This window comes from Cupressus sempervirens, chromosome 11 (genome assembly GCF_028749045.1).
Source record: "Cupressus sempervirens isolate cs-2001-9-10 chromosome 11, ASM2874904v1, whole genome shotgun sequence".
NCBI classification, from domain to species: domain Eukaryota; kingdom Viridiplantae; phylum Streptophyta; class Pinopsida; order Cupressales; family Cupressaceae; genus Cupressus; species Cupressus sempervirens.
In genome coordinates this window covers 274,785,587-274,805,122 of record NC_143128.1, presented here as the reverse complement: position 1 = coordinate 274,805,122, position 19,536 = coordinate 274,785,587, and the positions used below count along the sequence as shown (strand labels likewise).

The following is a 19,536-nucleotide window of genomic DNA, read 5'->3' as shown; positions in this document are numbered from 1 at the left end:
TAATCAAATCTACCTTTCATCTTAATTCCATGAATTCGCGATTAATGATCAACTAACATGTCATCTTCACTTGAAATCATAACGACTAAATATCAAATTAAACTGCCAACTGACATCATGTGAACCTCAACGGCTATATTTCAAACGAGGTCAAAATTTGGGATGTAACAGTATCTATAAGGCCTAGGACGAGGAAGAACTCCCTCCTAGGAAGGATGGATATATCAAGATTGATTATCCATAAGGTCTTAAAGAGAAGCATCGTGAGAAGATGGTGCTTAGTGGAGAGTTGTTCTATTAATTAGAGCCCCAGGAAGCACTCCTCCAGGACCTAAGCATCTAATCATAGCCTCTCTTTAAGAAGTGCTTAAATTGGGAATTAGGATTTCATATTTATATTCTTACAAAATTGAATAATATTTTAATATGTTTTTGGAGTACTAACATATGATGTAGGACTACCTGTGAAGGAGCTAGCCACCACTTACTCGAGTAGCACGGAAATTGTAATTATAGAAAGGAATCTACCAAAGCTTCTAACATGTGTATGCTTCCTGTCTGCATCGTGTCTTCATGCATCAATGTGTATACTTTGTGTTTGCATCGTGTCTTCATACACTAATTATATATAGTTTGTGCATGCTTTATGTTTTCATATATCCTAGTATATGTTTCTTATATGTTCTATATCATCATACTTTCACATTTTGGATATCTAAAGTGATTGAACCACTCACAATCAAGAGAAGAGAACCCTACCGCATTATGGTTAAGGGTATGCCAAGTTTTAGGATATTTATAAGGCCTTAGGAGAAGATAATCGTAAATGGGATGGTGAATAGCTTGAGGACTATTCTAGAATGGCCAGCTAGAATCCTAGGAGGTCCTCCACAAAGAGCTTGGTACCTCTTTATGAATTCTCTCTACGGAATACAAGAATTGATCAAGAATCATCATGGAGCAAGGCAATATCTAATAGACAAGAATGAAAGCACCATGATATATCAAGATAAATTCTTTCTTTAAAATCATTCTTAGTAATTTAAATCTAATCTTGTGATATTTAAATTATATTTATAACTATCTAATCCCAAATTGAAATTGTTGTTACAGGACTATCGATCAAATCACAAGGAAAGAATATTGAATTGCTTGAGGACAAGCAATTTTGGGAAGGGCGGACTGTAATGTCCCCATTTCTAAGATTGATTTTTAATAAGAGTTATTATACAATTAAACAAATGAATAAATAGATATTTAGATATAATTATTTATTCTATGTTTCATTAAAGAAAACCTAATAATAGTAAATTAAAATATTAACTAAATAAAATAATAAACTACAATATAGTTTATTAATTATATAATGAAGAAGTATATTTCATTAATATATATAAGAAGGATTAATTTATTATTATATAATAATAATAATATTAAATATAAAGACAAAAAGATTGTATTTCACATATTATTATTAAAATAGAATAGATAATATTTGTATATGAAATATTAAAATAATGTTAATTATTTCATCACATAGTATTATATTATCATTAAATATATGATTAGTACATGTTAAATATTAAATAATTATAATAATGTGACTATAGAGAATGGTCACAACCATTGAGAAATCATTACCTGTCTGGATATTTATATGGTAGATAAAGTAGGGAAAAGGGGGGAAGTATCTAAACCAGTTTACAGAGATCCAGTCAGCAACAAACATAAGGAATAAGTCAGTCAAGGGAATAAGCATCTAATACCGTCATCATAGGACTTGTCGGGAAGAAGCCAACCACTACATAGCGAGGGAGGACACTTATCATATACAAGAAAAGATTACTACGGTTGCAGACCCAAATGGACAGAGAAATCCAGTGCACGGATAAGGAGGATTATTCATTCAACATTTTTTTTAAAACATTACATTTTCCATTCTAATTATACAGAGGGCAATTCATAACCACCCAGGTCGGTAATGGCAAATTCGGAAGACAAAAACAGTGAATGCACCGGACGATAAAAGAAGTCAAAATAAAACAAGATTTATAAGTCATTTACAATCTGTGATTATTGTCAGCAGTGAAGGAAAGGACTAAATGGAGAACGTAGGTACATGAGAAGGAAACACCAGATCATCACGGAAGACACATAATTCACAAGCAATCAGAAGTTAGAACAGATAGTATCTACGGTCATCATTGAGGAATAATATAGTAAATACAGTCAACCCAAAGTAAAGCATAACGAATTCATCAAAAACCATATCAGCAAATATCATTGTCTATGTGAGGCAAGGATTGCCAACACAGAAGTAAGGAACAATAATAACATAATACCAGCAATGAGCAGATGAGATTGTTCGATTCCATTCATGGTCACTAGATAGGAAGGAGTTGATTAATTTTTAAGTAAAGAGTCTTGCAATATTATTCTTGTTTTTCAATATTTATTGATGCAATTAGTTATGGATTGAGACTATGTAGATTTGAGACAACTAGTGCAACATGTATTCTCCTTGCCATTTGGATTACATTAGAACAGTCTAAAAGCATTTGGGAGGACATTGCTTAAGAATTATAACTCAAACCCAAGGCTCCTACCTCTTTGGTTGGATAGAAAAAAAGATAATTCAAACAATTAAACTCAGCATCATCTAATACTTCATGAACCTATTTTAGCATTCATATCAGATTTGCTCTGTAAAAGTGCAAGTATCAGATACATGCAAGCATATACCACATGTTATAGATGAAATGCAAGAATTGCAGAGTTTAAGGAATATATATATCAAGACAGAGTATCCATCATAAATGCAAGCATCCCATTGATAATCTTAAATAGTAACTGAACTTGAGCTTAATATAGTATATATGAGGAATGGAGACATTTTGTCCCAACATTCTTTGGGTTCCCAACGAAGGGACATTACAAATCAATCGAAGGTCAAGATCCTGAGAAGTGTGCCTTCTACTAAGCCTTGTCTAGTCAAATATCAACCAAGCCCAACACTTGGATAGTTGACAATGGATCTTCAAGACACATCACTGGATATCAAGATAATCTAAAAAGCATGCAAATAGAAACAGATGAAGTTACAACTGGAGATGATTTTGCACGTTCCGTAAAAGGAATTGGGACCTGAACCGTCAAATTAAAATCAAGAAAATCTATTGAGTTTTCTGGAGTTCTATATGTACCAGGTATTAAAAGGAACTTAATATCTATACCAGCACTTAAAGATGATGGTTATAGAGTTACATTCATGGAAGGTAAAGTACTAGCATGGGCAAAGAATTCAACTATAAAGAAGGCCCAAACTATAGGAGTAAGACAAGGACTGCTATATGAGCTTTCCACTAAAAAAAAATCATGCACTTGTTCATGAGACCTCAAATTCAAATGAAATCTGGCATTGAAAATTAGGTCATATCAACTTTCATGCCCTAACATCTATGGGGAAGTTGGTAATTAGAATGCCCAAATTAAGTCAAATTCAAAATGAATCTCATAAAGGTTGTGCCTTGGGGAAAAATACAAAAAATCATTTCCTCACGGTTTGAGCAAACCTAAAGATGTGTTAGAACTAGTACTCTAACCTATGTGGACCCATGTCAACACCATCCGTAGGAGGTTTTTTGTACTATGTGATATTTGTTGATGACTTTTCGAGGAAGACATGGATACACTCACTACGTGGATTAACTCTTAGTGCTCATAGTAGGCTTGTCTCCTAACCAGACGACCTAGTCATGCATCCTACTAAGCACTATCCTAATCCATTTTTTGTTCCTCAAACTCCTCATAAGCCATATATTGCAAAATGTTTAGGTTGCCCAAATGTGCAAACTCAAGTTTAAGGGTCTTATCAGGATTGTATATCTTTGCTAAGTCTTCCCTTATATCCTCATTGCTAATTGACTCAAGTTTACAGTGAATGTAAGCTCTAATGTCCTCCACATGTAGAACTCCTTCTGGATTTATGAAAACACACTAGTACGGTCATCTTCCATTCATACAAACGGGTGTTTCTTAAACTAATACCCAGGTCTATCATTCACATTGTATAGTTGTGGCTTATCCATGCTTAATTTACTTCAAAAATAATTGTAATTCAGAATAGATAACAACTTCGCAATATGGAAAATACCTCATGACAGTCATGTTAGGGCTTCCAACAAATTCATCTAAAAGACGTTGATTCTCCTTCAACTCTCCAATCTAGGCTCTCTGAAGTCTTCTATAGTTCGAATGGTGATAATGAACTCAGATTTACCCTTTAAATTCTTAGCATAACCCTTATGTCATTAATGCGTTCAATAAAGTACAAAAAGTTGATAGTATTTAACAAAACATGCTCAAACTTGTTGCGATCATTGAGATATTCAAATAAACATTTGTAAACTAAGATACAATATCTATGATGCCTTACATACCCCATTCTAACTTCGCATACCTTAAATCTTTGGATTCGGGGTTTGATAATTTTCTTGTGTAGTGTTCCCCCCATAGCTTATCATAGCTATTTAGGTTGAAGTAGAGGGTTTAGTGCTTGGCACTATTTCCCCTTTGTTCTCTATGTTTACCTGATCCTTTTCCTTCCATACCTCCTTGTTAGCAATACTGTCTTCTTTCACAAAAGTCTTGTCAATGCTCTCATACTGATTTTTACTAACATTGTTGTTCCTACTGACATTGGGTGTTCTCCTGTTCACAAATCCATTGAGTCTACAGTACCAAGTTGTATGTCCCAAATTATACAATTGTAACATGTAAAAACTGAATTTCCATACCTTGGTCCATTCTAATTAACTTGCAATCTACAATCTCTGGCTATGTGTCCAAAGTTGTTACATTTGTAGCATGTGACACCATTTTTTATAACATTGTTCATTCCCAAAGGTCTTCTTGCTGTCATGTTAGATCTTTCATTTGTTCTCACACTAGATCTATGTTAGCTTACTTGCACTGATGTTATTTATGTCCATAAAGGCAACAATTGAAACAATATCCAGTAAAAGGTTTTGTATACATGTTACCTTTGCAATCTTTCTTCATGTGCCCATATTTGTTACATGCATAACATCTTCCTTTAAGTGATTTCCGTTGCTCTCTAGGTTCTTTAATCTGATCTCATGTCTGATTTGGATCTTGCTCAACTAATATTTCAGATTTCTTAGAATATTCTCCTTCTATATATCCAATCCATGTCATGTCTCCTTTAGGCTTTTGTAACATTAGCTGCTCATCAAGTTTGTCAGTACTTGCATATAACTTATCAAGATGTAACTTTGTCTCAACAAGCTCACCTTTCACAATATTGTTATACTTTCAAGTTCCTTATACTAAATCTTTGAATAATCAAGTTCTGATTTTGCCTTTATAAGTTGAGTGCTCAAATCCTTACATTCAATAATTTTACCTTTCAGAGCTGCTCCAAGATTGTCTTTCTCTGATTTTCTCTCATCTGATATCTTGACTAGTTTGAGTGATGTGACTTCAAGCTCATGCTAAGTGCCTGACTTTCCTTCTTCAGTTTTGTAACCAAATCTGATTCCATGATCTGTTCAGCTAGCTCATATCTTTTGGCCCTTGAGGCATCTATCTAATCTTTAAGCTTCTAAATATAATCAAGTGCATCCTTGAGCTTAGTTTTCAATCTTTCCTTTTCATCATTTGCTTGATTTAAATGTTAAATCCATTGAGATCATCCTCAAGCTGTTAAACTTCTTCTAAGTAACTAAGCTCTGATACCAATTATTAGAAATTGGGAATACTAAGAGGGCAAGTGAGTCAGTATTCCAACACTTTTTACCCAACTTTGGATTTCAGCAACTAACTATATACTTGCATAAATAAACAAACTGAAAAGTAAAGTGCATGATAGAACACCATATTTGTTAACTAGGAAAACCCTAGCCAAGGGGAAACCCTAGTGGGAATGGTACCCACAATATGGTGCACTAATCAAATATACTCTGTAAGGAGTGTTGACCTTGTTAGGAGTGTTTTACATACATTTAGTGCATTGGTCCTTACATTTAGTGCATTTTTCCTTGTTAGAGGACTCAGACCTAGTTAGAGGCCTCGACCCTGTTCGAAGTTCTATTACAAAAGGAGCTCACTGCTCACACAATGAATTACAATCTATATAAGAGATATAGATATTGTACCAAAAGTGACTACATTGATATCTTCAATACTTGATTAGTCCCTATGTGTTCCTTGCATCTGATCATGGCCATATAACATTTGATCGCATCAAATCATCAATACATACATAAAGTTCTCATAACATAATCATAGCATTGTCATTCTTTGCATATCAAAAAATGCCTTCCATATACCCTTTACATTTACTCTACTCATTCGACATGAATAACAAAACATGTAAACACTTGCCAAAACCTTTTATCATAATTTGCTAAGTTAGGGTAAACATCTATGATGTCGTCCTTACGTTGCCAAGTTCTTGAATTGTCAAGACAATTCAATTTCTTACCCGAATTATTTGACTTTGCCATATACTCTAGCTCTACGATAACAAACTGACTTTATGCTTTCGAACCAAAACTCATTCCAATTGACATACTAATATTGGCGAACATAGATATGTCATCTACAATCTCTATTATACCATATTCCAAAATTGTGGCCATATATCTGCTTCCAGTGAAGCTCGCTAATTAAAATTGTTCTTCTGCTAATAGTTATCCTTTGTCATACTTAAACAATTTCTCCATCTACTAAAGCCAGAATTGTACCTTTACTTCATGTGATAAGAGTGTTACCATAAATGGTAACATTCATGTAATCATATTAGCCAACTTGCCAAAAACACGGTGGTTGGAAAAGATCGTGGCCAATTGTTTTATCATCTTGCCTATTTGTTGCCCGAATTGTTTCACAAGTCGTATTGTATCATACAGGATCCTTTAATAAATTTCAAATAAACTTGGGCCACTTTTTCTTTTTCTCTACTAGGGCATACAATGGTTTTATTTTGATGCAAATTCAGCACTTGAATCTTCTTGCTATGGAGCTTTGATTTTGACATTACAGTGCTTCTCTTCTACTCTCGGCCATGTCAAAAGTGTCAACCCTTCTCTTAGATTCAAGCTTCCCGTTTGTTAGACTATTAAGTTTTACATTAATTAAGTCACTTTAGTGACTTGTGCTAGTTTATAGTTAGTTGGAGTTACTTTTATCGGGGTAGTCTGCTAGTCATATGTAGAGAAGGCTTTATTAAATCCATCTTGGTAGGAATGTAATATTGTCTCTTGAATAGATAAGTTTTATTATTATATCTTGAGTTTTTTCTATTGTGCAAAGTGAAATGTGGATGATATTTAGTTTTCTCCACAATTTTGGTATCAGAGCATAAGCAGTTTCTGTAACTGTGCAGCAAATGGAAGGTGTTTACAAGAAGAAGTCATGACAAATCTTGCAGACGTGAAGCCCAATGTATTCATGTGCCTACGTGTATAGCTGGAGTGTTGCAAAATGCCTTTGCCTAGGCATTTGAAGACAGATTGATACCAAACATCTAATGTATCTGTTGCAACTGGTTCAAAGATTACATTAAATATCTCCAAGAGCTGTGTCCTATATGGGAAAGGAGAATGAGTTAAGTCTTTTTTTTTTAAGTGTTAACTTCTTGAAGTTGCACCAATATTTCAATATTTTAGTCGAGTCTCTGAGATAGAGGATTTGTAACAACCGATACCATGCCCTGTTGTTTTCAAGCGCTATATCCATGGAATTCCGCCTCGTTTAAAACACTTGCACTCCACAAAATATAACCCAACTTGAACCAATTTATTCAATATTTTTCTCATGAATCAGTTCATTATTAAAATGAAGTGCTGCCATAGGTTTGAGTGTGAGTGTGCAAACTAATGGGCATCCAGACCTTAGTGACTTATTTACTTTATAGTTGGTTGAGAGTTATTCCTATTGAGCAAATTTGGATAGTTACACGATGAGAAGTCTATATAAAAGCCATCTTGGCATGAATATAGTATTATCACTCAAATACAATAATATTATCATTATAATTTGAATTTTTCCAAGTTGTGCATACTGAGATGTAGATGATCTTTGGTTTTGTCCAACAATTTCACCTTCAGATTCCCTTTTATACACCCCTGGTTTGGCTTCTTCTCCTTCAATTGACAACCTTACAGTGCCTCAAAGCACACTCTTGCACAATTATGTGAAGGAATGTAACTTTGGTTCCCAACTTCCCTTGTCTAGAGAAGGTTGTTTTTGAATTTTCAACTTGATTGCATTCTCGGGAAGGGCTCCAAATTGGGAATCATACTGTCGTATTTTCCTTAAAAGTTTCTCGTAATTTTATCCTTTGTTTCCTTTGCTTGATGATCCTTAAAGATTACCTAATCTCATGGTCTTGACCACCTTGTGGCCAACAACACACAAATATTCAATATTCTTTCTGATAAAATAAATACATTAAATAATAATAGAGAATACATACCAAATATAAGAGTAAACTATATCTTCATTCACACATGAAATTATTACAGAAGAAGACCGGAGATGATCAGCAAAGGACTAGAGTCACTCTAGATCTTACCAATTTCCTTGGCAATACAAAATTTATTCAAAGGACTGAACAATCGCCAAGACGAGCACTACCATCAACCAGCCAACGCTTATAGCTACCCAAAGTTGACAAACAAATGATACAAGGATTACAAGCATTATTGAAACATACTCAGGCATTGTAGACAGATTGTATTATTAAGTACCACATGTTTTTAACAAATAGCTCGTCAAAATGCGGCAGCCATCTTGTTCTAAGTTTTATGATTATAGTTTGGAACCATATTCCCCCAAAAGAACAAGAAGAAAACCTTTTAGTTTATTGTCAAAATAATTATTATTGAAAAAGAATATAAAAAATGGAATAAAGGAAAACAGAGTAAAACTAAATCCTTAATGGAAGAAATCATAGATGCTACTTGTAAAGATAATGTAATAGCTCTCTTAGTACCCTTTATCAGGAAGAACTGTGCAGCATGTTGCTAACTTCCTTCCAGTAGTTAACTTCCTCCTAGATTTTTCCATAATATTAATGCATAGACCTGTGTACATACATAGAACAAACCAAACAATCAGAATCTCCTCAAACCTGCACTCATCAAATTGAAATTTATGGAATTTACCAAATCCAATATATCAAAAAATAATCTTCACGTAAATCTTCAAAAGCGTATATAAAAGATGAATTACATTCAGTGACCCCGACAATGCAGATACAATATTAATTAAGGGGCAAACAGGACAAAGCAACCAATGCCTCAGTTAAATGTATCAATCCTCTCCAGAAGTTGTTTCTAAGTTAAATTTTGATGAGTACGCAAAGAAAATTCCTGACGAGCACACAGGAGAAGCATTATCAAGAACAATGAAAGAAATCTCAAGGTCTTCCTTGTTGCTGATTTGTAAATGAACAATAAAATATCAGAAGAGATCTTAAACAAAGGAATAAACATGGATATTGAAAGGATACAGAATTATTTTTCCATCATCGTCAAACGTAGGATGATCAACGGAATCCCAAATTTGAAAAATAATATCCTAGTAGAAGAGGCCATCTATGTTATGAAGTTTTTTAGCCAGATTCATTTTCTTTATTGCCTTTGAAGTAGGAATAAGAGGCTGGCCTACAAATCCAAGTGTGAAAGTCCGAAGTGCCTGTGGGGCTTGAAAGCAATGACCAGATGAGATAAATTATAATTTCATGTCTTTTTTAAGATACAGCATGCTTCCTAAAAGGAAGATGATGTGGATGATTTGGTCAGATAGTTCATGCCCACAAAGTCTCATCACAGTGTTTGTAAAAGCGAGCATGTCTGTTTAGCAGATTCACTGAATTTTGAGGTTGATTATCATGTAAAGGCTAAAGAATATTGTTCAAATCTAACAACAAGAGGTTAAGTGGTGTACAACATAGTAGAAGAAATATGAGAAGGCTCTGAAAGCTTCAAATCATTAAAGACAAAACAGGGCTGAGAGAGAAGAACCCCCAATTTCTGAAGCAAATTGTTTCTTTTGCCCTGGCTCTAAATCTTAATAAATATTTTCAGGTTGAATGTTAGCTCCCAGGACGAGGAATATAGTGGAAGTATTGCTACCTAATGTTGACAAAACTAGGTCTTGTCGTAATCTCTTGAAAACGACAAGAACAGGCAAGTAGTTCAAATTGTATCAATTTATTCAGGAATGTCAGTTAGATAATGAACATGCTAAGTTCATTTTACTTGGTAAAGAGTGCAGTAAGTAAGAAGATACTGATTATCTAGCAACTCAGATTATTGATTCAGTACGGTGGCTATGGTGTCCCAAATTTAAGCCTAGCTAACCACGTTTGAGATGTAAAGGATTACAGTCTCTCACTGAGATGTGTGGAATCTGCCAGCAATTTTTGCCCTTTTGAACTGTTATAGCCTGTATTCAATTAAAATATAATGCTAACTTTTGATGGCTACAGTCACAATTTATTAAATATTTAATTTTTCTCAAGGTATTATTATAGTTCCACGCAAATTTTGATAAACTTTGTCTCTGAAAATTGGTTGGCTTTTGTTTCTCAAAATCTATCTACGGGATTATGGATACCTATAGGGGTGGCATGGCCTTTCAATATCTTAAATGGTCTATTGCACATATTATGATGTTGCAGTCACATATGAAGGTTCTAATGAAAGAGTATGTAACAAGAAAGTGTGGATATAAAAAGATGCAATAGTACACAAAGGAAACTGAATCTTATAGAAAAGAAACCCAAAAAAGAAGAATAAGATGGTGTGAAGTAGCTGTATATATGTATGAGCATTGAAAATTGATAATGATTACAATAACATGCACTCTACCACATTTTTCTACAGAACCAAGTCAAAGTGGTGCCAACCAAAACATGGTACAGAGCCCTATCATAAGGAACCATGGAACTAATATTAAATGATTTCATCTCTTAAATTTCTTTGGAATTGATCACACCATCTTGTAACTTGTAAAATAATCCCTTCTTGATGTAGCATGATCATCAGATTTGGTACTGCAGCCTCAACCTTTGAACTCCCCTAGGACAAATGATCAATCAGGAAAACTTACATTTGGCATAAAATTCAAATATATTGTTGCACAATCCAAATAGGTTCCCTCTTAGAGCCTCAATACATGTTCAATTTTGAACCTCCCTAAGACCAATGTTCAAGTAGGACACCTCACATTTGGGATAAAATTAGGTTTTTTCATTACTTACAATGAAGCAACAATATACAAATAGGACACATGGACATATCCAAGGTTCCTGCATGATATTCAAATTACAATTTGTGGACTTCATGCAATATTGCATAGTAGAATGACTCATTGTAACTCTATGTTCACAGTTAGATGTGCGTGGTCAAAAAATGAAGCTGCAACAAGACAAAAACATCTACAGATACAAAGAAATATCTACCAACAACAAACAAATGATAAAGAAGATATTTTTGGGTGATGAAAACATGCTCAATAGCTAGGATGTTCCTACATCAAAACACCTTAGGTAGTAAAAATTTTGAGCGAAGTGCTCAAAATAGAGAGGAAAATTTATTCAACCTCCCGAGTTGGCATACATCTTATTTGGATCTGTATATCCTCCTTTGCTCCTTTCCCCTTCCTTCTGAAAAGATATTTTTTGTAATCCTTTCTCTTAGGTCTCTTGTTTATGTGCATATCTAATACATACATTGTTACCTCTTACTACCTTTCAGGCACTTGTTGCTTCCAATTAGGTTCTTCCAATAAGCATGTGCCGCAAATAATATATTTAGATCCATGTTAAGAGTATATCGACATTGTATATCAGTGGGATATCCAAAACTTCGACAAACTCGATTTCTTGACAATTTCCAAAATACCTATGCAAAACTATACAAGGAACAATCTTCTTGGAATTTAACTTATTCTAAGTACCCATAGGAGATCTTTCCACTCTCTAGTGCATCATGACTAACTCCCCTTCTAATTAAGTTCTATCTTTTCTATATTTAACAGTTAAGTACACTGGCTTTCTACTTGGCACTACTCAAATCCAGTCATTTCTTGAATTCTCTGTGTACTTCTTTAATGTATTGAGCAGTCTTTAATCTCTATGGTACTCCATACTTCATCTGCAATCTTAAATTGATTTGTAACAGCTTTAGGAGATGACCCATAAATAATCTGAAATGGTCTTTTGCCTGTAGACCTGTTAACAAGTTATTGAACACAAATTTAGCTTGCACAATTCCACTATGCAGTTTGTTCCCTACCAAACTTCTTAATAGATTAGCAAGACTCTTATTGTCAAATTTGACCATTCATCTAAGCATGGTAATGCAAGCCTATAATTTAATTGTGTGGTCATGATCTTCCACAGTGTACACCAAAATTGAATTACGAACGTACTATCTCTAACTTAAGGAATACTTTGTACTTGTAGCAACCCATATAATCTAACTTCATGGAGAATAAATTAGCAATCTTGGATGCATTATTTGACATTTAAAAAGTGTTCCAGTTTTGAAAATTTGTTTATACCTACACACATAGAATCCTTACCTCCTCAAATTCATAGCAACCCAAGAAAAATATACATTGAAAGCTCCTAGGCTTATTTGGCATCGTTAATGTATGATAAAATCTTGTATTTTGGGTAACTACCCTAGAAAGTTGATAAATTTTGCAGCTCTCTTCTAATAGAGCCAAGATTTTGTCCATTCCAAAGTGTCCCCCAAGTCCTTCACTACATAGTTCCTTAATGAGATTCTCTTTCGTTGAACATTATAGAATGCATATTGTCTCCTTTTGAAAATATATCTCCTAGAAAAGAAGTCTTCAACAAATGTGAACCGTCAACTCAAGGTTACACACAAGTTTTCCATGCATTATAATTCTAGATCTATGGCATAGCAATCCTTCATCACATCCAGTCCCTCCAATTCAACTACCACTGTAGACAACAACAATTGTCTTCTATTCAAAGTATCTACAACATTTTTTGTTATAATAACTCTATGCTCAGGAAACTAAAAAATAACCCTACAAATGTTTTACGGTTACCACATCACGTATCTTTGGTCCAGATTTTCCTATCTAGATTATTAAATCTCAATGCCTTACAATTATACTATAGAACAAATTCCCTTGGCAACAATGCTGCCTCTGTAATACACACGTATGTCATTGTTTCCGTTTGTGTGGCCAAACTCTTTTAGCACCTTACTATGTGTGTGTCAAACTTTCATTATATTTTGATGATACAATGACACTGTGTTAGTATGTCATAATGATACATTGACATTGATATGACTATTGCTTATGTTGCTTCCACCTTATATTTAAAAGATGTTAACATATTCATGTTAGGACATATGATTAATTGCTTATGTTTTTCATTAAGATTCTAACACCTATATCCGCACATGGATTGATTATAGATATGTTTATTTTCGTCTTTGATGTGTCTATATGATGAGGAACAAAGTCACAGTTACTTGATTATGAGGTCCACACCATGTCTAGATCCCCTTCATTACTTATTATGATATGTATATGTATGCACATGCCCGTCATTGCGATATAGGACTTCACTTGAATTAGCAAATCTGAGCATACCCTTACATACATCTCGTGTGATGTCCCTAGTCATAGATTCTAATAAGAGTTAAAAATAATAATGAGATTAATATGGATAGATAAATGTATGATATAAAATCATCTAATACATATATTTTGATATATTTAAATATAATATATAATAATCTATGAGATATATAATAATTATAACAAATAAATATTTTGATTATAAATAATATCAAATACCAATAATAATTTTATAATGTACCTTCATGGGTTATATTATGAAATGAACATAGTCAAGGATAATATTATAATATAATTGAGAATTAAATATTATTATAAATAATATATAAAGAAATATACTATGTAATAGTATTAAGAATAATAATATTACTCATATTATTATTAATATAATATATGGTATATTATAATGTTGTTATTAATATAATTACAGTTACATAGGAAGAATGGTAAAGAAATGAAGAAAACACAAGAAGTACTATTTCAAATGTATCTATAGTATAATTATAGTATAGATAAACAATAATATTAAAATCGAAAAATAAGTAATAAGCAATAATCACTATAAATAATACATAATAATTCAGTAAATTTATAATTAATAAATAATATGTAATAAGTAAGATATGATCATAATAATAAAGATGAATAAATATCAATGGTCAATATATAATCATATATCGAATACCACTAATATATTAAAAATAATAACTTTGTTCAAAATATAAAAATATTACAATGCAATATATATCAAATAATAAATGAAAATTTTGAAATATAATATTAATAGTAATGACCTATTATATATAATAAAATATTAACATACTAATATTAAATATTATTTCAAAGAATAACATATTAGCATTTATTAATGATAATCAATACCAAGTGACTCAGAGAAAAGTCGTGACCTTTCCCTCAACACCTATATATTCTGACTATATCAGGAGATAGAAGGAACAGGGTGCTAATATCATTTGACATGGACAACCAGCAATTATGGACATCGAATCAGAAAGAGGGATTAAGGAGGATCAAAACCAATAGGGTGCACACAACATTAATATTATCAAGATATTATACGAAGTGAAAGATCCAGGCAGCGTCTAAAATACAATATGTGCTACTTAGCATAGATACAGAGTTTTAGTGGTAACACCCCCTCTGCGATCACAATGGCTTATTCATTATAGTGAATGATATGGACTAAGGCGGAGTGGGCAAGGTAGGACATGAGCAACATAGAAACAAGCTATGCAAGAAATAATAAGATAGAAACCACAAACAGCAAATAGAGGAGAAGACATGCTAAGGACGATGAAGACAACCAGAGATTGACAATATCATCCTAATTCAGCAGTATGGGGTATTCCAGTTCACTAACTAAGGTTATATCAATGATAGCGAGTTGTGCAAGTATCGATAATAAAGAATCCAAGGAACATAGTTGGGTATCAACGAACTAGGAAGAGGTAATTCAAGGTAAGAACTTCAGCATATGGATTGGAGAATCCCAATCAGCGATAAAAATATGTCAAACATATAATTGACACACCATTTAAGAAGAGGACGTGTTAGAGGGTGAATACAATTCTACTTCGGAACAGAGACTATAGACGATGATGGGAGTAAACATGTAATCATGAAAGAAGTGATTTGCTAATCCAATCAAAATTAATATTATTATCAATAATATTGTTATTGATCAATCCTATGAATATCAACTTAAGAGATTACAACCCTAAAAGTGATAATCAAGAATATCGAAGGTTTGACTGTTGTATTAATCACAAATGTTATTGTGACAGTAATTGGGCTATATCGATTATGCTTATGCCACTAATCACAAGGAGGTGTCAATACATTGTCTATATCATCATCAAGGAAGAATAACAATCGCCTTATCATAATCTATATTCAGAATTAATAATGAGGATTAAAGTGACAAGTAAGGAACAATGGAAGACTATATGTGATGTTCAATGATCCTCCTTGAGTTTGAGGAAGCATGATATTAACTAAACTTTAATTATGATTGATAACTGGAAAATGCCCTAAATGGGTCATTACAGCAGCCCATGGCAAATTGAGCAGCTTTCTTTCTTAGTTTCAATGGTGTGAGTGTTGAAGTTTAGCATCTGTCAAAGTAAATATCAAAAAATATGACCAATAGGATACAAATAAAGAAAAAATCGTAAATAAACAAATGACCCTCGAAAAGGGTTCATTACATCTTGATGGAGAAAGAGGGAAAGAGCCATTTGATGAAACTTCTCTATATGTGTTCTAGGTATCCTACATGTGTTTTTTCCCTGTAGTTGTTGTCTTGGTTATATGAATTTTTTAAGACCTTTTTACCCTTTTTGCATCTAGTGAATTTGTGTACTATCCAGTGTAACACCAATGTTGGGATATGTCGGGACATAGGGACAAGTTTTTGGGACAGGGGAACAAAGGGCCTCAATTTTGGGACGGCAGGGGGTCAGCAAGGGGACAATGGTGGGGGGATGACAAGTCTTGTCTTCTGTACATATAGAACTTGAAATGCTAGTTATGAAATAATCTTTTAGTATAACATACCAAATTGAAATAATTTAACGTAGCAAAATTGCAACACAAGCCAAAATCATTGAACAATCAACATAATAACATAGTACATACCTTAGGCAAGAGCCTACAACACAATGGTAAATTGTGAGCCTCTTATCGAAGAGGTCTTGGGTTTGAATCTACTTTTACTTAGAATAAATAATAACAATAATTAATCACAACACATAATCTTGGCTTTGGCCTCTTATCCATCAAAAAAAAAAACATAGTACATACCCAATAGTAATATTCAAAATTCAAAATTCAAATAGATATTCAAGTACCTATCCTGACAATGGCCTGGCTGCGGAATGGCGGAGGTGGAAGCACTCAGGTACTCCAACTACCTAGTGCAGGGATGTCTTAGGGATGGGTACTTAGAGGTTTTTGTAAGGAGGAGGGAGCAAGTCCCTAGGTTTCATTGGTACTATTCCTTCCTTGCATTTGGATGTTTGTATGTGTAGAGCCTAGTGCCTATCTCCTTAGCAAAGTGGGGAGGGCCTTAGGGTTTCATGTGGACAGGTTTTAGTGATTCTTTTGTCATTGAGGTCTAGAGTTCATCTTTCATGATTAGCAATGGTTCATGGATTTTGTCTTCATACCTTAGCTTCTTGGAGTTGTTTTATTGTACTCTAATTACTCTATGTTTTTCCAAATCATTGTGCCACCGGATGTATTAATTTAAGCCAAGTAGAAAATGCAATTGGATTTTCCAGTGTAATTGTATTTATACTATAATTCATGTAAAAGATGGGATTGATATCCGAATCAAGTACTTGTATCATGTAATTTAGTAATAAGAATTAGCATAGAAGTCAATGATGTAACAAAAATAATATTGTTATAAATGAATTATAATAATAGGATTATATGTATGTTTTAATTGCCTATGGTCTTATTATTATGCTGAAAACATTAGGAACGTTAAATTTGGTGTTCTAAAACGTACCTAGAAATATCAAATGATTATGGTCATGATAATTAATCAGTGTTCCTTATGTTTTAGTTCAATCAAAATGGTGTATTAACATTGTGTAAGTAGCAACATCAAGGAAACCCTAGAGGATATCGATTAGGATCTAGAATTGTACTTTCAAAATGTTTAAAATAGATTAGTGACTTTAACGTTGTTGTTTCCGCATTTATTAATTTATTCATATAGTCATTAATTGTGCTTTATTTGTAACCTCCATTTACAAATATATAAATTTGCATCACCTTTAAGTCTAGTTTAGATATTGTCCACACGGGCTCCTAGGTGGAGCATTGCACTCTCCAATTATACAAAACTTAAATAATAACAAAAGAAACTCAATCGTCAATAAATATAACTGCTTCAAATTATTTCAGTTCTCACTAAAAAAGCAATGGGATTACTCCCTTAAATCATTATGACACCAATTGTAAGAGCTCTGTTGGCTCTATAATCCCTTAGACCTAACATAATTTGAATCCATTAGAGGAATGGTGACCATCTCTTCCTCTATAATTTTTTGTTTTGGTGCTTCAAGGATAAAATACAAACCAACAACTTTTTGATGAATGGCTTTAATTGGATGGGTCTTCTCTAAAAATTTGTAAAGTGCAATACAATCACTATGGCAAATATGAGCCTCATAGGCCATAGCAAGCTAGAGTTGATGTAATGACCCACTAAATTAGATAATAGTAAATATTCTTATTTACTAAATGAATTAATATAATTATTACCGAGTAATAAATGAATAATTAAATGGATTGTCATAACCCTATCTAGAGAAGAATTTTATGATATAAGATTAAATAATAATTAAATAAAATAGACAAATGACTGAACTGATATATTATATTATAACTAAATCAATATAAGAATATAAAATATTAATTGAAACATACTTATTCTTATAATATGAATCCAATATATGCAAATCATAAGAGTCAAACAACTATCAAAAGAAGGCAACCTTTCATTACCTTATAAGATGGTAGCCGACATTGGAAATATATATATATATATATATATGAAATATGAGAAGACAGAGGAAATAAATTTAAAATGGGTGGCAAAGTGATTTTAATAAAGATCGGGATATGGAGAACAGCGAATCAGACAAAGCGTAGGAAGGAAGAACAGGTGTGAAGGACAAGGCAAGGCAGGTGTGAAAGACAAGGCAAGGAGTACAAACCCATCCGTTGCATACTAGACACACCCAGTCAAAGTACCATCAAGACCGATGGCACAACCACAAGTATCCAATCGCAGAGAGAAGAAGGCGTTGTGAAAAGAAAGAAGAACCTTAGAACAATCACATGGAATATATGGTCAACATTGGGCATTACGGTAGGAAATACATGGTGACAAAAACAGAAATATTTTAGCACTATATATATATAAATATATAGAAGAAGACATGTATATTATTCCCAACAATAAATATATATATCACAAGAAACAATGAAGTGAAAGATATGACATAACAGAAGGCACATGGCAGCATAGACTGAACAAGGTTAAATAGAAATAGATATAATATAAAGTGTGATGGGCGTGTGAAAATCAATGGCGGGGAAAACAAATATTATACAAGGGGCAACCAGATTAGTATGACGTGGAACAAGGAATGAAATAATAATATCCAAAGAACATCACAAATAGTACACGTCAACAAAAGAGTACATTAGTTATAATGTTAAGCACCACTCGCGATGCCATTGGTTGAGAATGGAATCGTAGCAACATTCACATTCATTAATGATATCATAGCAACTACGTGGAAAGTACACATGTTCCATCGAAACCATATACAAGTGGGTGAGGTAAGTGAATTTTGATTTAATATAAATGAAAGGTAATGATAGTTAAGATATCATAATTTATAATGTTATTTAAAGTATTTAGAAGTATTATGAACTATATAGGATATTATAATAGATATATATAACAATAATATGTATATTATTGTCATATATCATAAAATCATTAATTATATCCAATGAGTGCTAAGTGTTCCATTTATTCTCTTGAGAGATGGATTCGTGTGAATCACTACTCATGAAACATGGATCAATGAGTTTCACTCAAAAACTACACAATTAAATCCTAATAGCAATATCACAATTTGATATGTTGTGGAAATATCTCCTACTTATGACTTGATGAACTTAAGGGGCTTTCTAATGAATGATTCATAAGGCACAACATTTGGTAAAGGTTTTGCAAATGGGGTTGCAAGTAGAGTGGGTGTAACCATGGAGGAAACTCCGTAGTTAAGCACGCTCAAGCTGGAGTAGTACTGGGATGGGTGACCT

General features: G+C 33.0%; 1 protein-coding gene across 5 annotated transcripts in view; it reads right to left on the bottom strand.

Moving 5' to 3' along the window:
* LOC149529179 (putative protein phosphatase 2C 45) overlaps positions 1 to 19,536 on the bottom strand; it is a 333,681-nt gene that overhangs the window by 268,765 nt on the left and 45,380 nt on the right. For all 5 annotated transcript variants that reach the window (XM_089808590.1, XM_089808587.1, XM_089808591.1 and 2 more), the window contains exon 3: positions 9,020 to 9,110. In XM_089808590.1, the coding sequence (XP_089664716.1) occupies positions 9,020 to 9,110 (91 nt within the window). The remainder of the gene's footprint in view (positions 1 to 9,019; positions 9,111 to 19,536) is intronic.